At 45.4% G+C, this 21,357-nt stretch overlaps 2 protein-coding genes across 4 annotated transcripts in view; one reads left to right on the top strand and one right to left on the bottom strand.

Moving 5' to 3' along the window:
• Positions 1-21,357, bottom strand: part of LOC137537658 (CD276 antigen-like) — a 401,520-nt gene that overhangs the window by 228,596 nt on the left and 151,567 nt on the right. The window lies entirely within an intron of this gene.
• IRAG1 (inositol 1,4,5-triphosphate receptor associated 1) overlaps positions 1-21,357 on the top strand; it is a 205,557-nt gene that overhangs the window by 124,146 nt on the left and 60,054 nt on the right. The window contains exons 7-8 of the mRNA XM_068259568.1: positions 3,649-3,698; positions 20,180-20,764. Of these exons, the coding sequence (XP_068115669.1) occupies positions 3,649-3,698; positions 20,180-20,764 (635 nt within the window). The remainder of the gene's footprint in view (positions 1-3,648; positions 3,699-20,179; positions 20,765-21,357) is intronic.

Here is a 21,357-nt window from a genome sequence, read left to right as displayed (position 1 = left end):
GCCACCTCTGGCTGCTGCGCTCCATGCCACACTCCATCCTCCGGAGACTTTGTCTTTTACAGAGGAAATTCCGCTGTTAAGGAGGAAGTATGCGGAGGATGGAGCATAGTGTGGAGCAAAACTATACAAACTCTGTGAAGATGGCGTCCTGGCCAGTATACAAAGCTACAACTGCAGTCAAGTGATAGTTTACTAGCAATAATCATAACTATGCATAATAATTATGTAATGTACCCTCCTGGTACTTGTAGTCCCCCCATCTGGTCAGGAAGGGATGATGACTGATTGATGCTAATGCAAGACCAAGATCTTTTGGTTGTTCCTTGTCATGCTCAATATTTATTCGGTTGCCAAGTGACCTAGGGGACTTTTTAAGTAGCAATTATATCCCGGCTTATCGTGCAGAAATTGTAGAACTAATAATAGTTGGAATAAATGAGAAAGGAAAGGACATTCTTGATGGAATTTCACTTTCCTCTCCGTTGCTGCCAGGCCGAAAGGGGTTATTTTTCCGCTGCTCTGACATCTCAGCATCCATGGAAACGCCACCGTGCTTCTGACTATATTAGGTATATCAGCTGGCTGGACAAATCGCTCAGTTATTTGGAAATGGAGAGCAATGCATCAGAGTACGATGAGAGTAACCGGATCAGGCACTGCGGCCGGGGCACAGTGTGGTTTTGAGATGCCCCAATGGCCAGTCATGCGGAAACTAATGCTAGGTAGACTTTAACCACTTCAGACTACAGGTGTTTTCACCTCAAGGAAGGAAGCAATCTTCCTCTTCTCCTACTCATTTCTTTTGTACAGTGTTTGTTTGCTAACTGGGGGGAGGGGGGTTAGAAAGGATTCACTTTATTAATTTTTAATTAAAATGTACCCTGACTGTATTTTTACTTTTTTTGCCATTAGGTACAAACACTATGCTGTGTTACCAGGAAGTGTTTGATTTGTTTTTTTCTTAAAGACCACCTCCAGCCAAAAAAGGGTCTGAATGGCAATACATATATGTAGTCTAGGCACTGTGTACAGTTAGATGAACATGTAAAGTTTACATCTGGTGCATCGTAGTGGATAGAACAGACTCACATTTATATCTGTAAGCCGGGCCGAGGCAGAGGCGAGAGAGGCTCCAGCCTCAGGGCGCAAAGTAGGCGGGGACACACAACTCACTCAGCTATCATTCCCCTATTGTGTTTGAAGCAGAGAGAAAGAAAAGGGGATACATGGCAGAGACTGCAAGCCATATAACTAGAAATTAAGGTGATGGGGGCTCTGGGGCGCCTCTTAGTCTCATAGCAATCAGTGTGTGAGGCTGGGGTGGGAGAGATGGAGGGGCGCACTTTGGTGTCTCAGCCTTGAGCGTTGGAGGATCTTGTCCCGCCTCTGTCTGTAAGTAGCACTACCTTATTCCTCCTGCCCATCTCTTCAGCTTGGTTAACTCCCCTGCCTCTCCCTCTCCTGCTCTTTGCCTGCCTGGATCAAATTACTTCTCTTTTCATAAACTGTAGTACAGAGAAGATACAGGAAAACTGCTGCAGCCATCTTATCATGTCTGTTTGCTATAATTCTTATTTCAGATGCCTGCCTTGCTTTCTGGATTAGATCACATAGACATGAGGGGTGAAGTTATGACATCAATCCCCCAGCATCCTTTATGCCTGTGGTTTGGAGAGAAAAAAAAAAGACCAAATTTCACACTAGGGGCAGGGATTTCAAGACCATATGTGGAATACGGACCCTGGGGGTTAGGAAATCACACTTTATCATGTGTGATTTTATATATCTTGGAAACTTATTAGGTTTAGCGCAAATTGTAATTTATAATTTAGGTACTCTTTAATTTCCTTTTATTTTCACTATTATGAATGGACATGGCCCCTGATCGGGGTCATATCCATTTATTCCAAGTACTGCAATTGGCTCGGGGAACACTAGTTCCCCTTCACCAATTGCTGCCATGTAAATGCCATTGGGAACGAGTAGCGGGCGTGCACGCGCACCCTCTGCAGCAACACTAGACATGTACATGCCTAGTTAGACTTGCGCTGCTATCTGGAGAACTATAGTCATCCAGAAAGAATTACTGTAAGTGATTAAACTTATGTTAACTGCGCAGGGATGGTTGTGGTGTATTTAGATGTGTTTGAGTCACACACCTGCAAGAAGCATGCAGCCAGGGGAGTCACCCAAGAGTCACAGGATCTGATCTGCATGCTCATTCTGGGCCAGTGACTTCTAGTATTAGAGGCAGAGAACCAGTACAGAAGTCAGGCAACTGGCATTGTTTATTATTCATAAGTTACTTACAGGTACTACAAGGAGCTGCATTTAGGCAGTTTACGGTTTGCTTGTCTTTTGTGTCCGATTGACTTTATAGAGTACCTGAGATGAGTACACTAAAACATTTCATACTAACCCGGAGCTTCCTCCAGCCCTATGAGCCCCATGATGCATTCCTTGCTGTCCTCCCCAGTGTCTCCGTTCACCTGGTATTGGTCCAGGTAATCTGGCTCAGCCTTGCCAGTCAGCTCGTCTGGGCATGCGCAGAAGAGGCCAACTATCATCGATGCTCATGGAGCTGGAGGAAGGTAAGTATAAAATCTTTTAAATTGCCCATCTCAGGCTTCCTTTAAAGAAAAACTGTAATAATGAAAAGTGCCCCTGTGGGGTACTTACCTCAGGAGGAGGAAGTCTCTGCATACTAATGTGGCTTTACCATGCTCTTCTGCCTCGGGGATTCAGCGCTGGCAGCCCCCGAACAGTGTGCAGCAATATTTAACTATCCACGCTCCTGCACAGGCGCAGTACAAGCTTCCCCTTGGGCTCAGGTGGAAATAGCCGAGGACAATCGGGTCTGCTCTACTGCACAGGTGTGTGTCGCCTGTGCCTACATAGTAGAAAGGACCCTATTGGGCTCAACTATTTCCGGCGGAGGCCAAGGGGAAGCTTGTGCTGAGTCTGTGCAGGAGTGAGGATTAGTAGATATTGCCACACGCTGAAGCCCCTACTGCGCCTGCGCAATTTTTGAGGGCTGCCAGGGCTAGATCACCAAGGCTGAAGACATTAGGATCCAGAGGCTTCCCCCTCTCCAGGTAAGTACCCCATAGGAGCAGGTTTTTTCCTTACAGGTTTACTTTAAAGTAAACCTTTAACTTTTATTTTAAAAAGTTACATACTTACATCAGTAGGTGGAGAGGCTTCTCCGATCCTCCACAACCTCTCCATTGCTGGCAGAGACCATTTTTATCTTCGCTCCCCTCTGTTTACGAGTGTTGTAGCTGCACTGCGAAGGCATCAGTGGGTTCGCACCTGCGCAGAAGCTCGGAGCTGCTTGTGCACTGTAAAGGGTGTGCATGAGTGGCTCTGTGCTACTGTGTGGGCCATACTTCGCAGCTACGCAGTGCTGCAGTGCTCATACACGGAGGAAGTGCAGACATGAGCAATCATCATCATTAACGTCGGAGATTGTTTAGAGGGTCCCAGCACAGTGCTGGAGGGGCGTGCGAAGATTGTGGAAGCTTCTGGACCATCCAGAGGCTTCTCCCTACTGAGGTAAGTATTTTTTTAACCTGATAACAGATGTCCTTTAATTTTTATAATTTTAGGATAATTCAACTTGGTCTCTTTTGTTTGTTTATAATGTAGGACCTGATCCATACCCCGGCATTTTTCCTGCAGCCGCGGCCCTACTACAGGTGAGGACCAAAACAGACTTATGTGAATTTGTGACTGTGACTATAGTAAAAAACAAAATTAAACACCGCAGGAGCTTTACTGTACAGAGCTTCAAATCGGAGGGAAACGCAATCACAATCGACCTAGGAATTGCTGCACACAGCGCTTGTGTGGTTTAAAGAGAACCCGAGGTGGGTTTGAAGAATATTATCTGCATACAGAGGCTGGATCTGCCTATACAGCCCAGCCTCTGTTGCTATCCCAAACCCCCCTAAGGTCCCCCTGCACTCTGCAATCCCTCATAAATCACAGCCATGTTGCTGACAAACAGCTTGTCAGAGCTGGCTGTGTTTATCTCTATAGTGTCAGTCTGCTGCTCTCCCCGCCTCCTGCAGAACTCCAGTCCCCGCCTGCATCCCTTCCCTCCCTGCTGATTGGAGGGAAGGGACGGGGGCAGGGACCGGAGCTATGCAGGAGGCGGGGGAGCAGCTGAGACTGACACTACAGATGTAAACACAGCCTCACAGCATGGCTGTGATTTATGAGGGATTGCAGAGTGCAGGGGGACCTTAGTGGGGTTTGGGATAGCAACAGAGGCTGGGCTGTATAGGCAGATCCAGCCTCTTTATGCAGATAACATTCTTTAAACACACCTCGGGTTCTCTTTAAGAGTTTAAAAGCGCTGCAGCGATTTGTAGTGGGTTCCAGCCCTTATAGAAGATTTAGTGAGATTTGGCACTCTGCAGAGATTTAGGCCTTGTTTCCATCTGTGCGCTTCTGTCCGCTTCTGTCTGCTTTTCAACAACATGTATCATCAATCTGTAACATTGATGTGCTGATAAAAAGCGGACAGAAGCGGATAGAAGGGCACAGATGGAAACAAGGCCTCACTGGGGTTGTTTACACTACAGTCATTGATACTCTACAGGGATTTACTCAGATTTATAACTTTACAGCGGTTCACTGAAATGTGGTTTTCTAAAGCCATTAATCTGGATTTGCTACTCTAAAAACAGCCAATGATATTTGGTATTCCCAAACAATACAGTAAGTGGTAGTCTATAGAGATTCACTGAGATGTGGCACTTTAAAGAGATACACTGACATTTTCTAGTTGACAGAGATTCAGACAGTGATGCTCATCCAGATTCCAGATACCCGAACTATCAAGATATCCAAACTTTTTGCTGGTATCCAAACTCGGATACGGATTCCAGATAGCTGTACAAATCCGGAATGCACTATCCGAGTGAATCCAGATACGTATTAGGTATCCGGAAATCAGTCCAGATACCTAGTTCGGGTACCCGGATCCGGATAGCGTAACCACGGAGATGACGTCATTGAGCCAATCAGAGGGCTCCCAGCCGAAGCCCTAGCAATCAATCACAGAGGGGAACCCTGGCCAGGCCGTCCTGTATATAAGACGGGCGCCATGATGAGACTCTCGTCCTTGCTTGTGACTGCTCACTGAGAGACATCTCCAGTGCTGTTGGCTAAGCAAGTGCTGTATTCTGTGCTAAACCTAGGGTTATTGCTCCTAAACACCTGTACTACACCAGTATTTTATTGTGTAGTTAGTTGTTACAGATAGTACTACTACTGTGTTAGCTTCATTTACTACAGATAGTTACTGCAGTGCTGCTGTTAGAGTTAGTCAGTGTGTGACAGTTACTGTGTGCTCCTGTCACTCCATCAGTTGAAGTTCTACTAGTACTACTACAACTAGTCTACTACTACCAGTTATATATAGTTAATTTGTATTGCGTTAGCTTACTTTAATTGCAGTGCTGTTACAGTGTGACAGATAGACAGACAGTTAGTGTGTCAGTGTGTGCTACTCTGCTGTCACTCCATTAGTTGAAGTTCTACTACTGCTACTGCTACTATCTACTAGTACTACTGATTTGAAAAAAAGTATATATATATAGTTGTACTATGTCTGCTGGCACAGGCAGCCGGGGGAGGGGCAGCATGAAAAGCAAGGGCAAGAGGAGAGGGAGCAGCATTGCCGCTACAGGCGGCAGTTCTGCTGCATCAGTGTCCATTCCGCAGCTAGCCACTGGCCGTGGACACACTGGGCGCCCAGCTGTTAGGGGGAGTCACACTGCAAAGGTGCAGCAGCGTGTAGCGGCCATTTTCCAGCAGGGTCGTCGGCGCACATTGGCGGAGAAAGACGCAGAGCCTGTGATGGAGCTGATGGTTAATGAGCAGGCCACCACCAGCTCTACAACAGAGATCTCTACCCACCACCAGGGTCCACACAGAACAAATCTTCTGCTGCCAGTCTGCAACCAGCTATTACGCCACTACAATTGCTGTATTTTGTTGAAAAAAAAAACTTTACTTTTTTTGAGATTTCTGGGCTGAAAACTGTAATGTTCCAGTTGTGCATTGGACATAATCAGCTTGATTCACTAACCGGCGCTAAGCCGGTTAGAGAGTGTAAAGAGATAGTGGGCGCAAACCACGGAGTTAAGTGGTTTGCGCCCATGCATCGCGCACAGCCCAGGGCAGTGCGCACGCAGCTGTTAATAGTGCGTGGTGGTGCGACGTTTACAGGGCAGCGGGTGCAACGATATCACTATTAACAGCTGCACGCGCACTGCCCTTGGCTGTGCGCGATGTAGCTTTGCGGGACTATTTGTGCACGCAAAGCTACTTATGGGACATTAACCTCTTGACGACCAGCTAACGCCGATTGGCGTAAACTGGTCGTCTGCGGGTTTCCATGGAAACGGCCGCTCGTTCGAGCGACCTTTCCATGTCCGTTCACGGAGGGTGTCTCCGTGAACAGGCGGAGAGCCGCCGATCGCGGCTCGCCAGCAAAATGTAAACACGCGGGGAAGAAATCCCCGCTGTTTACATCATACGACGCTGCTGCAAGCAGCGCCGTAAGGCAGATCGGCGATCCCCGGCCTTTGATTGTCCGGGGATCGCCGGCATATGATAGGCTGAAGCCTATCCTTCAATGCGCAGGACAGATATACGTCCTGCGCAGCCCAGGAAGGAAGAGGTAGGGAGGGAGGAGGAGGGAGCACAGAAAACGATGCGGAGGGGGGCTTTGAAGAGCCCCCCCCCGCAAAGCGCAGCAAGCCGTCGGCGATCAGACCCCCCCCCCAGCAGGACATCCCCCTAGTGGGGAAAAAGGGGGGGAAGTCTGATCGCCCTGGCATAATACTGATCTGTGCTGCGGGCTGGAGAGCCCACGCAGCACAGATCAGGCAAATCACCCCTGGTCGGCAAGTGGTTAAGTGGCTGTTCACTCCGGCGCTATCACAACGTGGGCTTCACGACCGCTGTCTGGAACCTCCTGATGTTAATTTACACCCATGTCTTTTTTTTTTTTTTTTTTTGCATTATACCTCCCCACATAAACAATTGCTCTTTTTCTTTAAAAAACATGATGCTTCATGCATCATTTACTATAAAAGACGTTTTGAAAGCAATTTAAAGGCCACTTCCGGATTTCAATCTGGATTCCGGATTTCAATCCGGATAATGGGTTCAGATATCTGGATAGACTCGGATTTCAAAATGGTTCGAATCCAGATATCTGGATTTATCCAGATTTTTTGCTATCCGGATCTGGAACAATCCAGATATCAAAAAGAGGTATCCGAGCACCACTGGATTCAGGCCCCCTGCACACTGAAAATCCGATCTGCGATTCTGATTTTCGATTCCGATTTTCCATGGATGCTATCAAAACCGGAAGAACAACGCAGAAAAAATGCAGCATGCAGTACAGATTCAAAATCGCAAACCGGAATCACATGTAAAATCGCTAATCGGAATTGCATGTAGTATGCAAGAGCCTTCACTGAAATTTGTTATTCTCCTGGTGGACTCAAAGCGCCAGAGTTGCGTCCACTATGAAGCTCAGTAGGCAGTGTTAGGAAGTCTTGCCCAAGGTCTCCTCACTGAATAGATGCTGGCTTACTGAACAGGAAGAGCTGAGATCTGAACCCTGGTCGCCTGTGTCAGAGCCCTTAAACCAGTGGTCCTCGAAGTAAGGCCCGCGGGCCGAATGCGGCCCTCTGAGGCTTTTTTACCGGCCCCCACAAATAAATTGTATTACTTATAGATGCGGTCAGCTACATCTTTAAATATTGGTGGTCCACATATAGAATAGCAGTGCTGGCACCACCCATCCACATGGAAGCCAGAAAGCAATAATTCGCTGGTTTCCAATCAAATTCCACATCAGGTGACACTGCTGTCCAATTAGACTGCAGGTTGTCACCTGGGTATGCTTCACTGGCCCGCAAAGACATCGTTTTATGTATACTCTGGCCCCCCTGAAGTCTGAAGTATGTTGACCCAGCCCTTGACCCAAAACGTTTGGGGACCCCTGCCTTAAACCAACCTTTCTCCACTATTTTACCCTGGAGGAACCCTGCAAATACTTTTTGCATCTCACGGAACCCCTGGCATGGTCTTTAAAAGCTGATGTGGCTGTTTATGCCACTACCCAGGGGCGTAACTACAAATCACTGGACTCCCCTGCAAAACTTTGGATGGGCCCCCCCTACCCTTGCACTGTCTACAAATCTTTGACTACAAAACTTTGTATGATTCATTTTTAGTGGCTGAGCAGATGCAGTCATTAGAACAATTGTGCAGAGAACAGGAAGTTTTTTCTCTCCTTGCCCTCAGTTGTCAGTCTCTCAGGACGGGGCCCCCTGTGGCTTCTGGGCGCCCCAGAGGCTGCATCACTTGCAGGGTCTATTGTTACACCCCTGTCACTACACCCTATAACAGTGCCCTTTATTACAAATATATATTACAAATATTGTTCTGACCCCCAATTTGGTGCTTCTTTTTACAGTTCCCTGCTATTATAGTGTACTCGCTATCATACTTCCCCCAACCCCTACGATGGGGAAAAATGCCAGCCACAGTGCCCCAGCCTCACGCTGACAGCAGCACCCACAGAGCGTCACTGCTAGCCAGGCCAGCCACAGGGCCCCAGCCTTCCTGCTGACAGCAGCTGCAGCACCCACAGGGCTGTTAAAAATCCACACGTATATTCAGTGACTTTTGCTGAGTATTGTTTATTAAAAAAAAAGTGGGATCACTTGCGTACCACCGATCCACAAATATATTCAGTGACTTTTGCTGAGTATTGTTTATTAAAAAAACACTTTCAGTGCCACCAAGTGGGATCACTTGCGTACCACCAATCCACAAATATATTCAGTGACTTTTGCTGAGTATTGTTTATTAAAAAAACACTTTCAGTGCCGCCAAGTGGGATCACTTGCGTACCACCGATCCACGCGTATATTCAGTGACTTTTGCTATGTATTGTTTATTAAAAAAACACTTTCAGTGCCGCCAAGTGGGATCACTTGCGTACCACCAATCCACAAATATATTCTGTGACTTTTGCTGAGTATTGTTTATTAAAAAAACACTTTCAGTGCTGCCAAGTGGGATCACTTGCGTACCACCGATCCACACGTATATTCAGTGACTTTTGCTGAGTATTGTTTATTAAAAAAACACTTTCAGTGCCGCCAAGTGGGATCACTTGCATACCACCGATCCACAAATATATTCTGTGACTTTTGCTGAGTATTGTTTATTAAAAAAACACTTTCAGTGCCGCCAAGTGGGATCACTTGCATACCACCGATCCACAAATATATTCTGTGACTTTTGCTGAGTATTGTTTATTAAAAAAACACTTTCAGTGCCGCCAAGTGGGATCACTTGCGTACCACCAATCCACAAATATATTCTGTGACTTTTGCTGAGTATTGTTTATTAAAAAAACACTTTCAGTGCTGCCAAGTGGGATCACTTGCGTACCACCGATCCACACGTATATTCAGTGACTTTTGCTGAGTATTGTTTATTAAAAAAACACTTTCAGTGCCGCCAAGTGGGATCACTTGCATACCACCGATCCACAAATATATTCTGTGACTTTTGCTGAGTATTGTTTATTAAAAAAACACTTTCAGTGCCGCCAAGTGGGATCACTTGCGTACCACCGATCCACAAATATATTCTGTGACTTTTGCTGAGTATTGTTTATTAAAAAAACACTTTCAGTGCCGCCAAGTGGAATCACTTGCATACCACCGATCCACAAATATATTCTGTGACTTTTGCTGAGTATTGTTTATTAAAAAAACACTTTCAGTGCTGCCAAGTGGGATCACTTGCGTACCACCGATCCACAAATATATTCTGTGACTTTTGCTGAGTATTGTTTATTAAAAAAACACTTTCAGTGCCGCCAAGTGGGATCACTTGCATACCACCGATCCACAAATATATTCTGTGACTTTTGCTGAGTATTGTTTATTAAAAAAACACTTTCAGTGCCGCCAAGTGGGATCACTTGCGTACCACCGATCCACAAATATATTCTGTGACTTTTGCTGAGTATTGTTTATTAAAAAAACACTTTCAGTGCCGCCAAGTGGGATCACTTGCATACCACCGATCCACAAATATATTCTGTGACTTTTGCTGAGTATTGTTTATTAAAAAAAACACTTTCAGTGCTGCCAAGTGGGATCACTTGCGTACCACCAATCCACAAATATATTCTGTGACTTTTGCTAAGTATTGTTTATTAAAAAAGCACTTTCAGTGCCACCAAGTGGGATCACTTGCGTACCACCAATCCACAAATATATTCAGTGACTTTTGCTGAGTATTATTTATTAAAAAAACACTTTCAGTGCCGCCAAGTGGGATCACTTGCATACCACCGATCCACAAATATATTCTGTGACTTTTGCTGAGTATTGTTTATTAAAAAACACTTTCAGTGCCGCCAAGTGGGATCACTTGCGTACCACCGATCCACACGTATATTCAGTGACTTTTGCTGAGTATTGTTTATTAAAAAAACACTTTCAGTGCCGCCAAGTGGGATCACTTGCGTACCACCAATCCACAAATATATTCAGTGACTTTTGCTGAGTATTGTTTATTAAAAAAGCACTTTCAGTGCCGCCAAGTGGGATCACTTGCGTACCACCAATTCACAAATATATTCAGTGACTTTTGCTGAGTATTGTTTATTAAAAAAACACTTTCAGTGCCGCCAAGTGGGATCACTTGCATACCACCGATCCACAAATATATTCTGTGACTTTTGCTGAGTATTGTTTATTAAAAAAACACTTTCAGTGCCGCCAAGTGGGATCACTTGCGTACCACCAATCCACAAATATATTCTGTGACTTTTGCTGAGTATTGTTTATTAAAAAAACACTTTCAGTGCTGCCAAGTGGGATCACTTGCGTACCACCGATCCACACGTATATTCAGTGACTTTTGCTGAGTATTGTTTATTAAAAAAACACTTTCAGTGCCGCCAAGTGGGATCACTTGCATACCACCGATCCACAAATATATTCTGTGACTTTTGCTGAGTATTGTTTATTAAAAAAACACTTTCAGTGCCGCCAAGTGGGATCACTTGCGTACCACCGATCCACAAATATATTCTGTGACTTTTGCTGAGTATTGTTTATTAAAAAAACACTTTCAGTGCCGCCAAGTGGGATCACTTGCATACCACCGATCCACAAATATATTCTGTGACTTTTGCTGAGTATTGTTTATTAAAAAAACACTTTCAGTGCTGCCAAGTGGGATCACTTGCGTACCACCGATCCACAAATATATTCTGTGACTTTTGCTGAGTATTGTTTATTAAAAAAACACTTTCAGTGCCGCCAAGTGGGATCACTTGCATACCACCGATCCACAAATATATTCTGTGACTTTTGCTGAGTATTGTTTATTAAAAAAACACTTTCAGTGCCGCCAAGTGGGATCACTTGCGTACCACCGATCCACAAATATATTCTGTGACTTTTGCTGAGTATTGTTTATTAAAAAAACACTTTCAGTGCCGCCAAGTGGGATCACTTGCATACCACCGATCCACAAATATATTCTGTGACTTTTGCTGAGTATTGTTTATTAAAAAAAACACTTTCAGTGCTGCCAAGTGGGATCACTTGCGTACCACCAATCCACAAATATATTCTGTGACTTTTGCTAAGTATTGTTTATTAAAAAAGCACTTTCAGTGCCACCAAGTGGGATCACTTGCGTACCACCAATCCACAAATATATTCTGTGACTTTTGCTGAGTATTGTTTATTAAAAAACACTTTCAGTGCCGCCAAGTGGGATCACTTGCGTACCACCGATCCACACGTATATTCAGTGACTTTTGCTGAGTATTGTTTATTAAAAAAACACTTTCAGTGCCGCCAAGTGGGATCACTTGCGTACCACCAATCCACAAATATATTCAGTGACTTTTGCTGAGTATTGTTTATTAAAAAAGCACTTTCAGTGCCGCCAAGTGGGATCACTTGCGTACCACCAATTCACAAATATATTCAGTGACTTTTGCTGAGTATTGTTTATTAAAAAAACACTTTCAGTGCCGCCAAGTGGGATCACTTGCGTACCACCGATCCACACGTATATTCAGTGACTTTTGCTGAGTATTGTTTATTAAAAAAACACTTTCAGTGCCGCCAAGTGGGATCACTTGAGTACCACCGATCCACAAATATATTCAGTGACTTTTGCTGAGTATTGTTTATAAAAAAAACACTTTCAGTGCCGCCAAGTGGGATCACTTGCGTACCACCAATCCACAAATATATTCAGTGACTTTTGCTGAGTATTGTTTATTAAAAAAACACTTTCAGTGCCGCCAAGTGGGATCACTTGCGTACCATCGATCCACAAATATATTCAGTGACTTTTGCTGAGTATTGTTTATTAAAAAAAAACTTTCAGTGCCGCCAAGTGGGATCACTTGCGTACCACCGATCCACAAATATATTCTGTGACTTTTGCTGAGTATTGTTTATTAAAAAAACACTTTCAGTGCCGCCAAGTGGGATCACTTGCATACCACCAATCCACAAATATATTCTGTGACTTTTGCTGAGTATTGTTTATTAAAAAAACACTTTCAGTGCCGCCAAGTGGGATCACTTGCGTACCACCGATCCACACGTATATTCAGTGACTTTTGCTGAGTATTGTTTATTAAAAAAACACTTTCAGTGCCGCCAAGTGGGATCACTTGTGTACCACCAATCCACAAATATATTCTGTGACTTTTGCTGAGTATTGTTTATTAAAAAAACACTTTCAGTGCCGCCAAGTGGGATCACTTGCGTACCACTGATCCACAAATACATTCAGTGACTTTTGCTGAGTATTGTTTATTAAAAAAACACTTTCAGTGCCGCCAAGTGGGATCACTTGCGTACCACCAATCCACACGTATATTCAGTGACTTTTGCTGAGTATTGTTTATTAAAAAAACACTTTCAGTGCCGCCAAGTGGGATCACTTGCGTACCACCGATCCACAAATATATTCTGTGACTTTTGCTGAGTATTGTTTATTAAAAAAACACTTTCAGTGCCGCCAAGTGGGATCACTTGCGTACCACCAATCCACAAATATATTCTGTGACTTTTGCTGAGTATTGTTTATTAAAAAAACACTTTCAGTGCTGCTAAGTGGGATCACTTGCATACCACCGATCCACAAATATATTCTGTGACTTTTGCTGAGTATTGTTTATTAAAAAAACACTTTCAGTGCCGCCAAGTGGGATCACTTGCATACCACCGATCCACACGTATATTCAGTGACTTTTGCTGAGTATTGTTTATTAAAAAAAATATTTTATCTTCGTGACAAGTACTACTAACGACTAAGTAATGACTACTATGAAGAAATCCCGTGAAAGAGGGAGGGGCAGGGGAAGAGGTGTTTCCCCTGACGGTTCACGTACAGGCCGTGGTGGCGCACCTAAGAAAACCCCCTCAATGCCGCCCATCTGCCCCAGTCTAAAAACATACCTCACTAATCCACAAGAACGGGAAGATGAAATGAATTGGTTGACCTCTCAAGCGTCCAGCAGCGGGTTAAGCACCAGCCCATCCTTGTCAGGCACGAGGTCCTCTGCCAGTTATATGGAGCCAGTGGGCACAAAGGTGACACAACCAGCAGTTACAACAGGCACACAACAACCAAATACAGAGTCTGAACAATTCTTGTACGACACACTGGGCTATTCGGAGGAGCTATTCGCACCCGCACAAACTGCCATCTGTGAAAGGTCAATGGAACAGCCACAAATCTTGTGCCCGGATTCACAGGCAGTGGATGATGAAAATGCACCAATCACTGAAAGGCAAAGAGAGGACGAAGACACCCAAATCACAGAGCAATGTGCGCAGCAATTGGAATGGCAGGAGGGCTGCACAGAACATGAACAACAGATGGGATTGAGTTGTGCAGAGGTTGTTCTGATGAGCTCTACTCCACCGCACACACATGAGGACGACTCGGAGATGGAAGAGGAGGTTTTGGACGATTGTCGCACAGACTCGGATTGGCCAACAGCAGCACGTGGCCGTCGGGATAGCAGTACAGATGAGTCAGCTGAAGAACCTACTGCATCAAGAGTTTGCGTTGTGCCACAAAGGAGTCAGGGAACATCGGCCACAACAAGCGCACAAGTGAGACGCAAAAGAGGCACGCGCCAAACTCCCAAGCAAAGCAATAGGTCCTCCAAAGTCTGGGATTTCTTTGAAGACAGCAGCAAGGATGTAACCATGGTGATTTGAAGGGTGTGCAGGAAGACACTGAACAGGGGAAAAATGTGAACAACCTCAGCACCACCAGCATGCGCCGGCACATGGAAGCCAAACATCCCACTCTGTGGTCAAACGCGCAAAGCCAGGGTACCGTCGGCTCGCTTCCAGCCCCCAGCAACACTGCCTCCGGTGTGGACACCAGACCCTCCTCAGCAGACCAGCCATTACGTGGTGGACAAACATCCGTACCAACCGATGTTTGTTTAAACAGTAGTGTTCTTGACTGTTCCCAGTCATCGACAACAACCAACTGCCCTTCAGTGTGCGAGCCTACTGTTCAGCTATCTGTCCCGGAGATGTTGCAGCGCAGGAGAAAATTGCCAGCAAATGACCCCCGGGCCATGGCACCAACAGCCAGCATTGACAGGTTCCTGACCTGTGAAATTCTTCCATATAGAGTGGTGGAGACAGACAGCTTCAAATGCATGATGTCGATGGCCATGCCACGTTATGCGGTTCCCAGCCGCCACTACTTTGCGCGCTGTGCCGTGCCACCATTACATGATCACGTGGTAAGCAAAATCACCCGAAGCCTGAAAAATGTGGTTGCCTGCAAGGTTCACCTCACCACTGACACCTGGACGAGTGCGTTTGGCCAGGGTCGGCACATCTCCCTTACGGCGCACTGGGTGAACCTTGTGGAGCCTGGCAGCGAATCCTCACCCGCTATGGTGTTGCCAACGCCGCAAATTGCCGGACCTGCTTCCCTGCGAGTCAATGACAACAGCGACCTCTCTGGTTCCTTCTCCACCGCCTCTCCAAGCTCGACCTCATCCGGCATCGCTAACCCAACAACAGGAGCGTGGAAGCGGTGCAGCACAGCTGTTGCCATGCGTCTGCAAGCCTTACTGAAGCTGATCTGCATTGAAGATAAGCAGCACACAGGTGCAGAAATTTGGAAGGCAATCAAGGAACAGACCCAGTTGTGGCTGGCACCGCTGTACCTGGAACCAGGCATGGTTGTGTGTGATAATGGGAGCAATCTCATTCGCGCCTTACAGTTGGCAAAGCTGAGACACATCCCTTGCCTGGCCCACGTTCTGAACCTAGTTGTTCAGCAGTTTCTGAGGACATACCCAAATGGGGCGGATCTTCTGCTGAAGGTGCGGCGAGTGGCCAAACATTTCCGAAAGTCCAGTGCCGCTTCGGCCGCACTCACCAAGTTGCAGCAGCGCTTCAGTCTACCCAACCATCGCTTGGTGTCTGATGTCCCCACGTGGTGGAATTCTACGCTGCACATGCTAGCACGCCTTTGCGACCAGAGGAGTGCAGTAGTCCAGTACCTGACGGAGCAGTACCGAGGTGCATCCGGTCAGCTGCAAAACTTCTGTGGATCAGAATGGGCCACCATGTCGGACCTCTGCGAAGTCCTCCAAAATTTTGAGCAATCCACGTTGCTTGTGAGCGGTGATAACTCTTTAGTCAGCATTACAATAACACTGCTGTGTTTACTGAAGCAATCAATGTTGCAGATCAAGGAAGAGGCAATCAGGATGGAAGAGGAGGAATTGAGAGGACAACGATCAGCGTGATGATACCCACATCAGGCAATCTGCCTCAGGAACCACTGGTCCAAGATATGATGAAGAAGAGAACGAGGAACAGCTGGAGTTGGAGCAGGACTTGGATGCCTCCACTGCCGAGGAACATGGCCGTGCACGTTTAACTTCCACAATTCAACGGGAATGGACAGGAGAAGAAGACCAGGAAGAAGGTGCTGGTGATGGTGCATCACAACAATCAAGCACAGAACATGATGAGCATCCTGGTGGGACTCTGGCACACATGGCTCAGTTCATGCTAGGCTGCATTGAACGCGACCCGCGCATTGTCCGAATTCAGGCCGACAAGGATTACTGGGTTTATACCCTTCTGGATCCACGCTACAAAGAAAATGTTCCCACACTGATTGAAGAAAGTGTCAGACAGGTCAAAATGGAGGAATACCAGCAGGCCCTTGTGGAGAAATTAGTGAGGAGGATTTGCATCCTCCTCCAGCCACGTCAACAGACTGACTTCCGCTAACCCAGGACTAGGAGGGGAGCAAGAATACAAGATGCAGCTAGTGCCCACAAGGGAATGGTATCGGCAGTGTCCAAGGTGTGGCAAACTTTTCTGACACCCAGGCAGCGGCCCACAGAACAGCATTCGCCCAGTTCCACCTACAACACCGATCGCCTGCAGAAGATGGTCAAGGACTACATGTCAGATGGCGTAGCCATGTTCAACAATCCATCAGTCCCCTTTAACTATTGGGTCTCTAAGCTAGATACCTGGCACGAACTGGCAATGTATGCAATAGAGGTGCTGGCTTGCCCTGCAGCCAGCGTTATCTCCGAACGCTGTTTCAGTGCTGCCGGAGGCGTCGTTACAGATCGGCGTATCCGCCTCTCCACAGAAAATGCAGACCGCCTGACACAAATTAAAATGAATAAATTGTGGATTGGAAACGACTTCGCAACACCCCACGACCCAGCACCATGAACATCTGTGCTGGGTTAGCGCTTCCGCTCTCTTTTTAAGGAATATCACGTTCTATTATATTTATCACTGCATGGCGACAAAATGCTTTGCTTTATGCATGCATTTTGTCGCCAGGCCTGGGTTGTGTCACAAAGCGTGGCCTTGCTCTCCTGTAGTACCTCCTCTTCCATCCTGTGTGCTGGGTTAGCGTTGCCGCTCTCTTTTTAAGGAATATCTCATTCTATTATATTTATCACTGCATGGCGACAAGATGCTTTGCTTTACGCATGTATTTTGTCACCATGCCAGGCCTGGGTTGTGTCACAAAGCGTGGCCTGGCTCTCCTGTAGTACCTTCTCTTCCATCCTGTTTGCTGGCTTAGCCAGCACACAGGATGGCAGAGCGGGCACAGGAGAGCAAGGCCACGGTTTGAGACACAACCCAGGCCTTGCGTGAGGCCAAATTGGATACTGAAAGCAATGCACTTTGTCGCCATGCATTGAATGGCTTAGCGTTGCCGGTGCCATTTTCAGGAATATTTCAATCTTATTATATTTTTCAATGCATGGTGACAAATTGCATTGCTTTCAGTATCCAATTTGGCCTCACGCAAGGCCTGGGTTGTGTCTCAAAGCGTGGCCTTCTCCTCCTGCACCTCCTCTTCTTTCCTGTGTGCTGCGGGGTTAGCGTTGCCGGTCCCATTGGTAGTACTACGACAGCTTTCCAGGATCTCATTTGCCCCCCCCCCCTCCACTATTTCCAAGCCATTTTTGCAGAAGTTTCCCTCATTTTGTAAGGTTTTTCTGGCCTGCAAAGCAGAAATATTCAGGTCCCCATTGACTTGCATTGGGTTCGGAATTCGGCCCGAACATGCCGAATATCGGGCGAAGTTCGGCCAAACCGAACCGAACCCGAACATTTTGGTGTTCGATCAACACTAGTAGGGAACTGCCTGAATTGTGAAGGAAATGGAATAAACTGCCGCGTAATAAAAGAGTAATAACAAAAAGTGAGCACTAGAGGGCAGCATAGAATACTAGTGATAGATCTATGCTCTCAGATGCTGCCAGAAAATCCTCAATATTGTCTACATTATTAACCCCTTTAGCTCCAGGGCTTTAATCCTTTAAATTCCTTGTCCTTCATATTAAAGCAAAATAACAATATGACATGACATGCAGTGCTAATATTTCCCAACCCTTTAGTGCAAAATGAAGAGTGCTCAAGTAAAACGCAATCATTTTTCCTATGTGATTGTTGTTTTTACTGTGCTTGCAAAGTTCCATTCATTTATACTAAATGGTGCAGAAACATAATTGCACCAGGAATGCAGCATGTAATGCATTTTCAATGTATCGCTTTAAGGGCAACAGTTGATCGGAATGCATGCAATAAGAACCAGGACTTTGTGACTGTATCATCAGCCTACCTGCCTTTGACCCAAATTAATGTCATTTATATTTATTTTTGTGTGTCATTGTTTTTGTTGTTACCTATTTTGTTACTATGTGTTATAGTATTGTATAAACTGTTGTAAGTAGTTTCAAGCTGAAAATAACCAAAGAACATTGTTAGTACATATATATATATATATATATATATATATATATATATATATATATATATATATATATATATATATATATATATATATATATATATATATATATATGTGTGTGTGTGTGTGTGTGTGTGTGTGTGTGTGTATATATATTTTTTTTTATTATTGAAGAAAACAGAACGTTTTTAGCTGCAATCAACAATCCAAACAAGCAAGATGCAATACTCTCTTCCTCGTTCCTCTTTTTTTTTTCAAAAATACAAATCAAAAACAACCCCAAAAGCAACCCCAACCTCCTCCTCCCAATCCACAAAACAAACATCTCATCATAACATATCAACTCCTCAATATATTACATCGATGAACTCCCTCCTACTAAATACAATCTACTCCATCTTCAAGAAGCTCCTCCCCCTACACTCGTTAGTACCTTATGTCCAAATCCAGAGGTAACTGAAAGTAAATAATTTATTAACACATAGTATGCATGGTCGGACTGGGACACTGGGGGCCCACCAATGAAATTTCAACCTGGGGCCCACACGTCCCACGATTGCAGTGAAAAAAGGGGAGTGACCATGCACCGGAAGGTGGGCGTGGCCATGATGTATTATGGACAGGGACAAATGTACATGATCTTAGCAGCATTGTAATTCAGAGACACTGCTGCCCAGCAAAACTTTGCATAGAGTCCCCTCCTTCAATATAAAGTAATGTCCTACTTTGCAGAGGTTGCGACCGCAGAGGTTGCAGAGGTTGCGATCGCATCGGGGCCCTTGGGCCAAAGGGGCCTGAAGAGCCGTCCCTCAACTACAGTATTACCTCTCTGTTGGTCCTGTGCTCATAATAATCACTTCTATAGATACTTTGAACAGTGGTAATCACTAACAAGCTATTTCCCATCCCGTTCTTGCACCTCGGACACTGTAGTTGCCATTGGCAGGTTTTGGTGCGTCGTATCAATTGTTATGTATAGAGTGCTTGGGGGGCCCCATTGTAAAATTTGCATTGAGGCCCACAGCTTCTTAGCTACGCCACTGCTCTCAGCATGAGTCATAACAGCACTAAGAAGAGAATTTTTGTGCTGCAGGCAGCAATTGGAGCTCTGTCAGACAAGGAGGGGGGCCCACCAGAGACCAGGAGGCGGGGCCCACCGAGGGAAAAAACTGTACTACTGTGGCCCAGTCCGACCCTGATAGTATGTATAATACGTTACTTGACTTGCAAACTGATTCAACTTACACAACCTCTCCGAATGGAACCTGTTTGTAAGTAGGACCATCTGTATGTTCATACTACACAGCTTTCTATCAGTGTAGCTTGCACAAAGAAGCTCCCTGCTTTATTTTAAAGAACACCTGAAGTGAAAGGGATATGGATGCTGCATATTTATTTCCCTTTGAACAATGCAAATTGCCTGACTGCCCTGCTGATCCTCTGCCTCAAATATCATTGACCCTGAACAAGCATGCAGATCAGATGCTCTGACTGAAGTCTGACTGGACGAGCCACATGTGGGTTTCAAGTGTTTGATTCAGACACTACGGCAGCCAAATAGATCAGCAGGACACCAGGCAAGTGGTATTGTTTAAAGTGTACCAGATCTCTAAAATTAAAAATATTCCCTTTAGAAGGAAATTAATATGGCAGCCACCATATTCCTTTCACTTCAGGTGTCCCTTAACTTATTTCGGTGACCAGAGATTTAGTTAGTAGCCCTTCTGTCATTTTTGATGCATTGCTTGTTGTCTCCTGAAGAATAATTTTGTATTTTTTTTTTATTTTTGTTTGATTGCTTTAGAACGCAACAAAAGGATTAGCAGATCGGAATCAGAATGATCAGAGAAAGATCTCACAGGGAAAGCTGACCCCTCGTCAGAACGCTGCAGTAGCCTCCAAGGAGGCCCTCTCTGACCACAAGGAAAACTTTGACCCCCTCAAACATGTAACAAACATGTTCAAAACTGTACCTGCGGACAACGTTAAACCTTCGCCTTGTAAGCCTGTGAAAAGTCCTGATCCTGACTTTGGCAAGTCCATCCTGAAAAAACCCAAAGACAATGACTTTCCCCGAGGGAACCAATCACAGCCACCAGGGGTCTCCAATGTGGGGTTCCTGGTGCCGGGGTCTCCCATAGGACCTGCGGACTCCAACTTCCTGCCCAGAATGGAGCAGGTGGCAGCTGGCCCCCGACCTCCACTCCTGAGGGCCCTGTCCTGGGACAGCATGGAGCCAGCACAGAAAAATAAGTCCAGTTTGGAGTTACAGGAAAAAGACTTGGTTACTAACCATGAAAAGTGCAACAATAAGCTGTCCAAATTCACAGGGTTAAAGGAAATTCACATACAGCCTGTCCGACTTCAGAAACTCACCAAGCTGAGGGAGGTAAGTTCACTTCCGGGTTTTTTGGGTGAGTTCACTTCCAAGCCAACAGATTTTGAATACTATCAACAAATTGTATAGGTAAGCTCTCATAATATGTGGAGATGGAAAAATTGGTCAATGATTGGCCAATAAAAATTTAGGGTGTGTACCAGGTTTAAAGCTGGGCCAGAAATACACTACAACTTCTAGAATGAGGGACACAGTATTCTTCTGTCATAAACCGGTCATATACGCAATACATTATATTTTTTATCCAGGTTGTTGATATCAATTCAGGAAGGATCCTTGTCTGTGAGATTGTTTCCACGGTTTAGATTTGCAGTACCATTGGCACTCAACCTACATGGAAATGGGAAAATTGGCCAACTTGGATGTGTGTACACACACTTTTACCATGCGCATGAGGTTTGAGGGCCAAAAGATTTTACAAGGAAATGGTAAAATTGGCCAAAATTGTCCAATCAAAATTGGATGTGTGTACACACTTTCAATTATGATTGGCCAATCACTGTCCAATGTGGCCACCTCCATGTAGTATGAGGGTTTACCTACACAATCTGCTCATAGTATTCAATATCTGTTGAGCCTCATAC

This window comes from Hyperolius riggenbachi, chromosome 11 (genome assembly GCF_040937935.1).
Source record: "Hyperolius riggenbachi isolate aHypRig1 chromosome 11, aHypRig1.pri, whole genome shotgun sequence".
NCBI lineage: Eukaryota > Metazoa > Chordata > Amphibia > Anura > Hyperoliidae > Hyperolius > Hyperolius riggenbachi.
The sequence above is the reverse complement of the archived record's forward strand: the minus strand, read 5'-3'. Positions and strand labels throughout refer to the sequence as shown.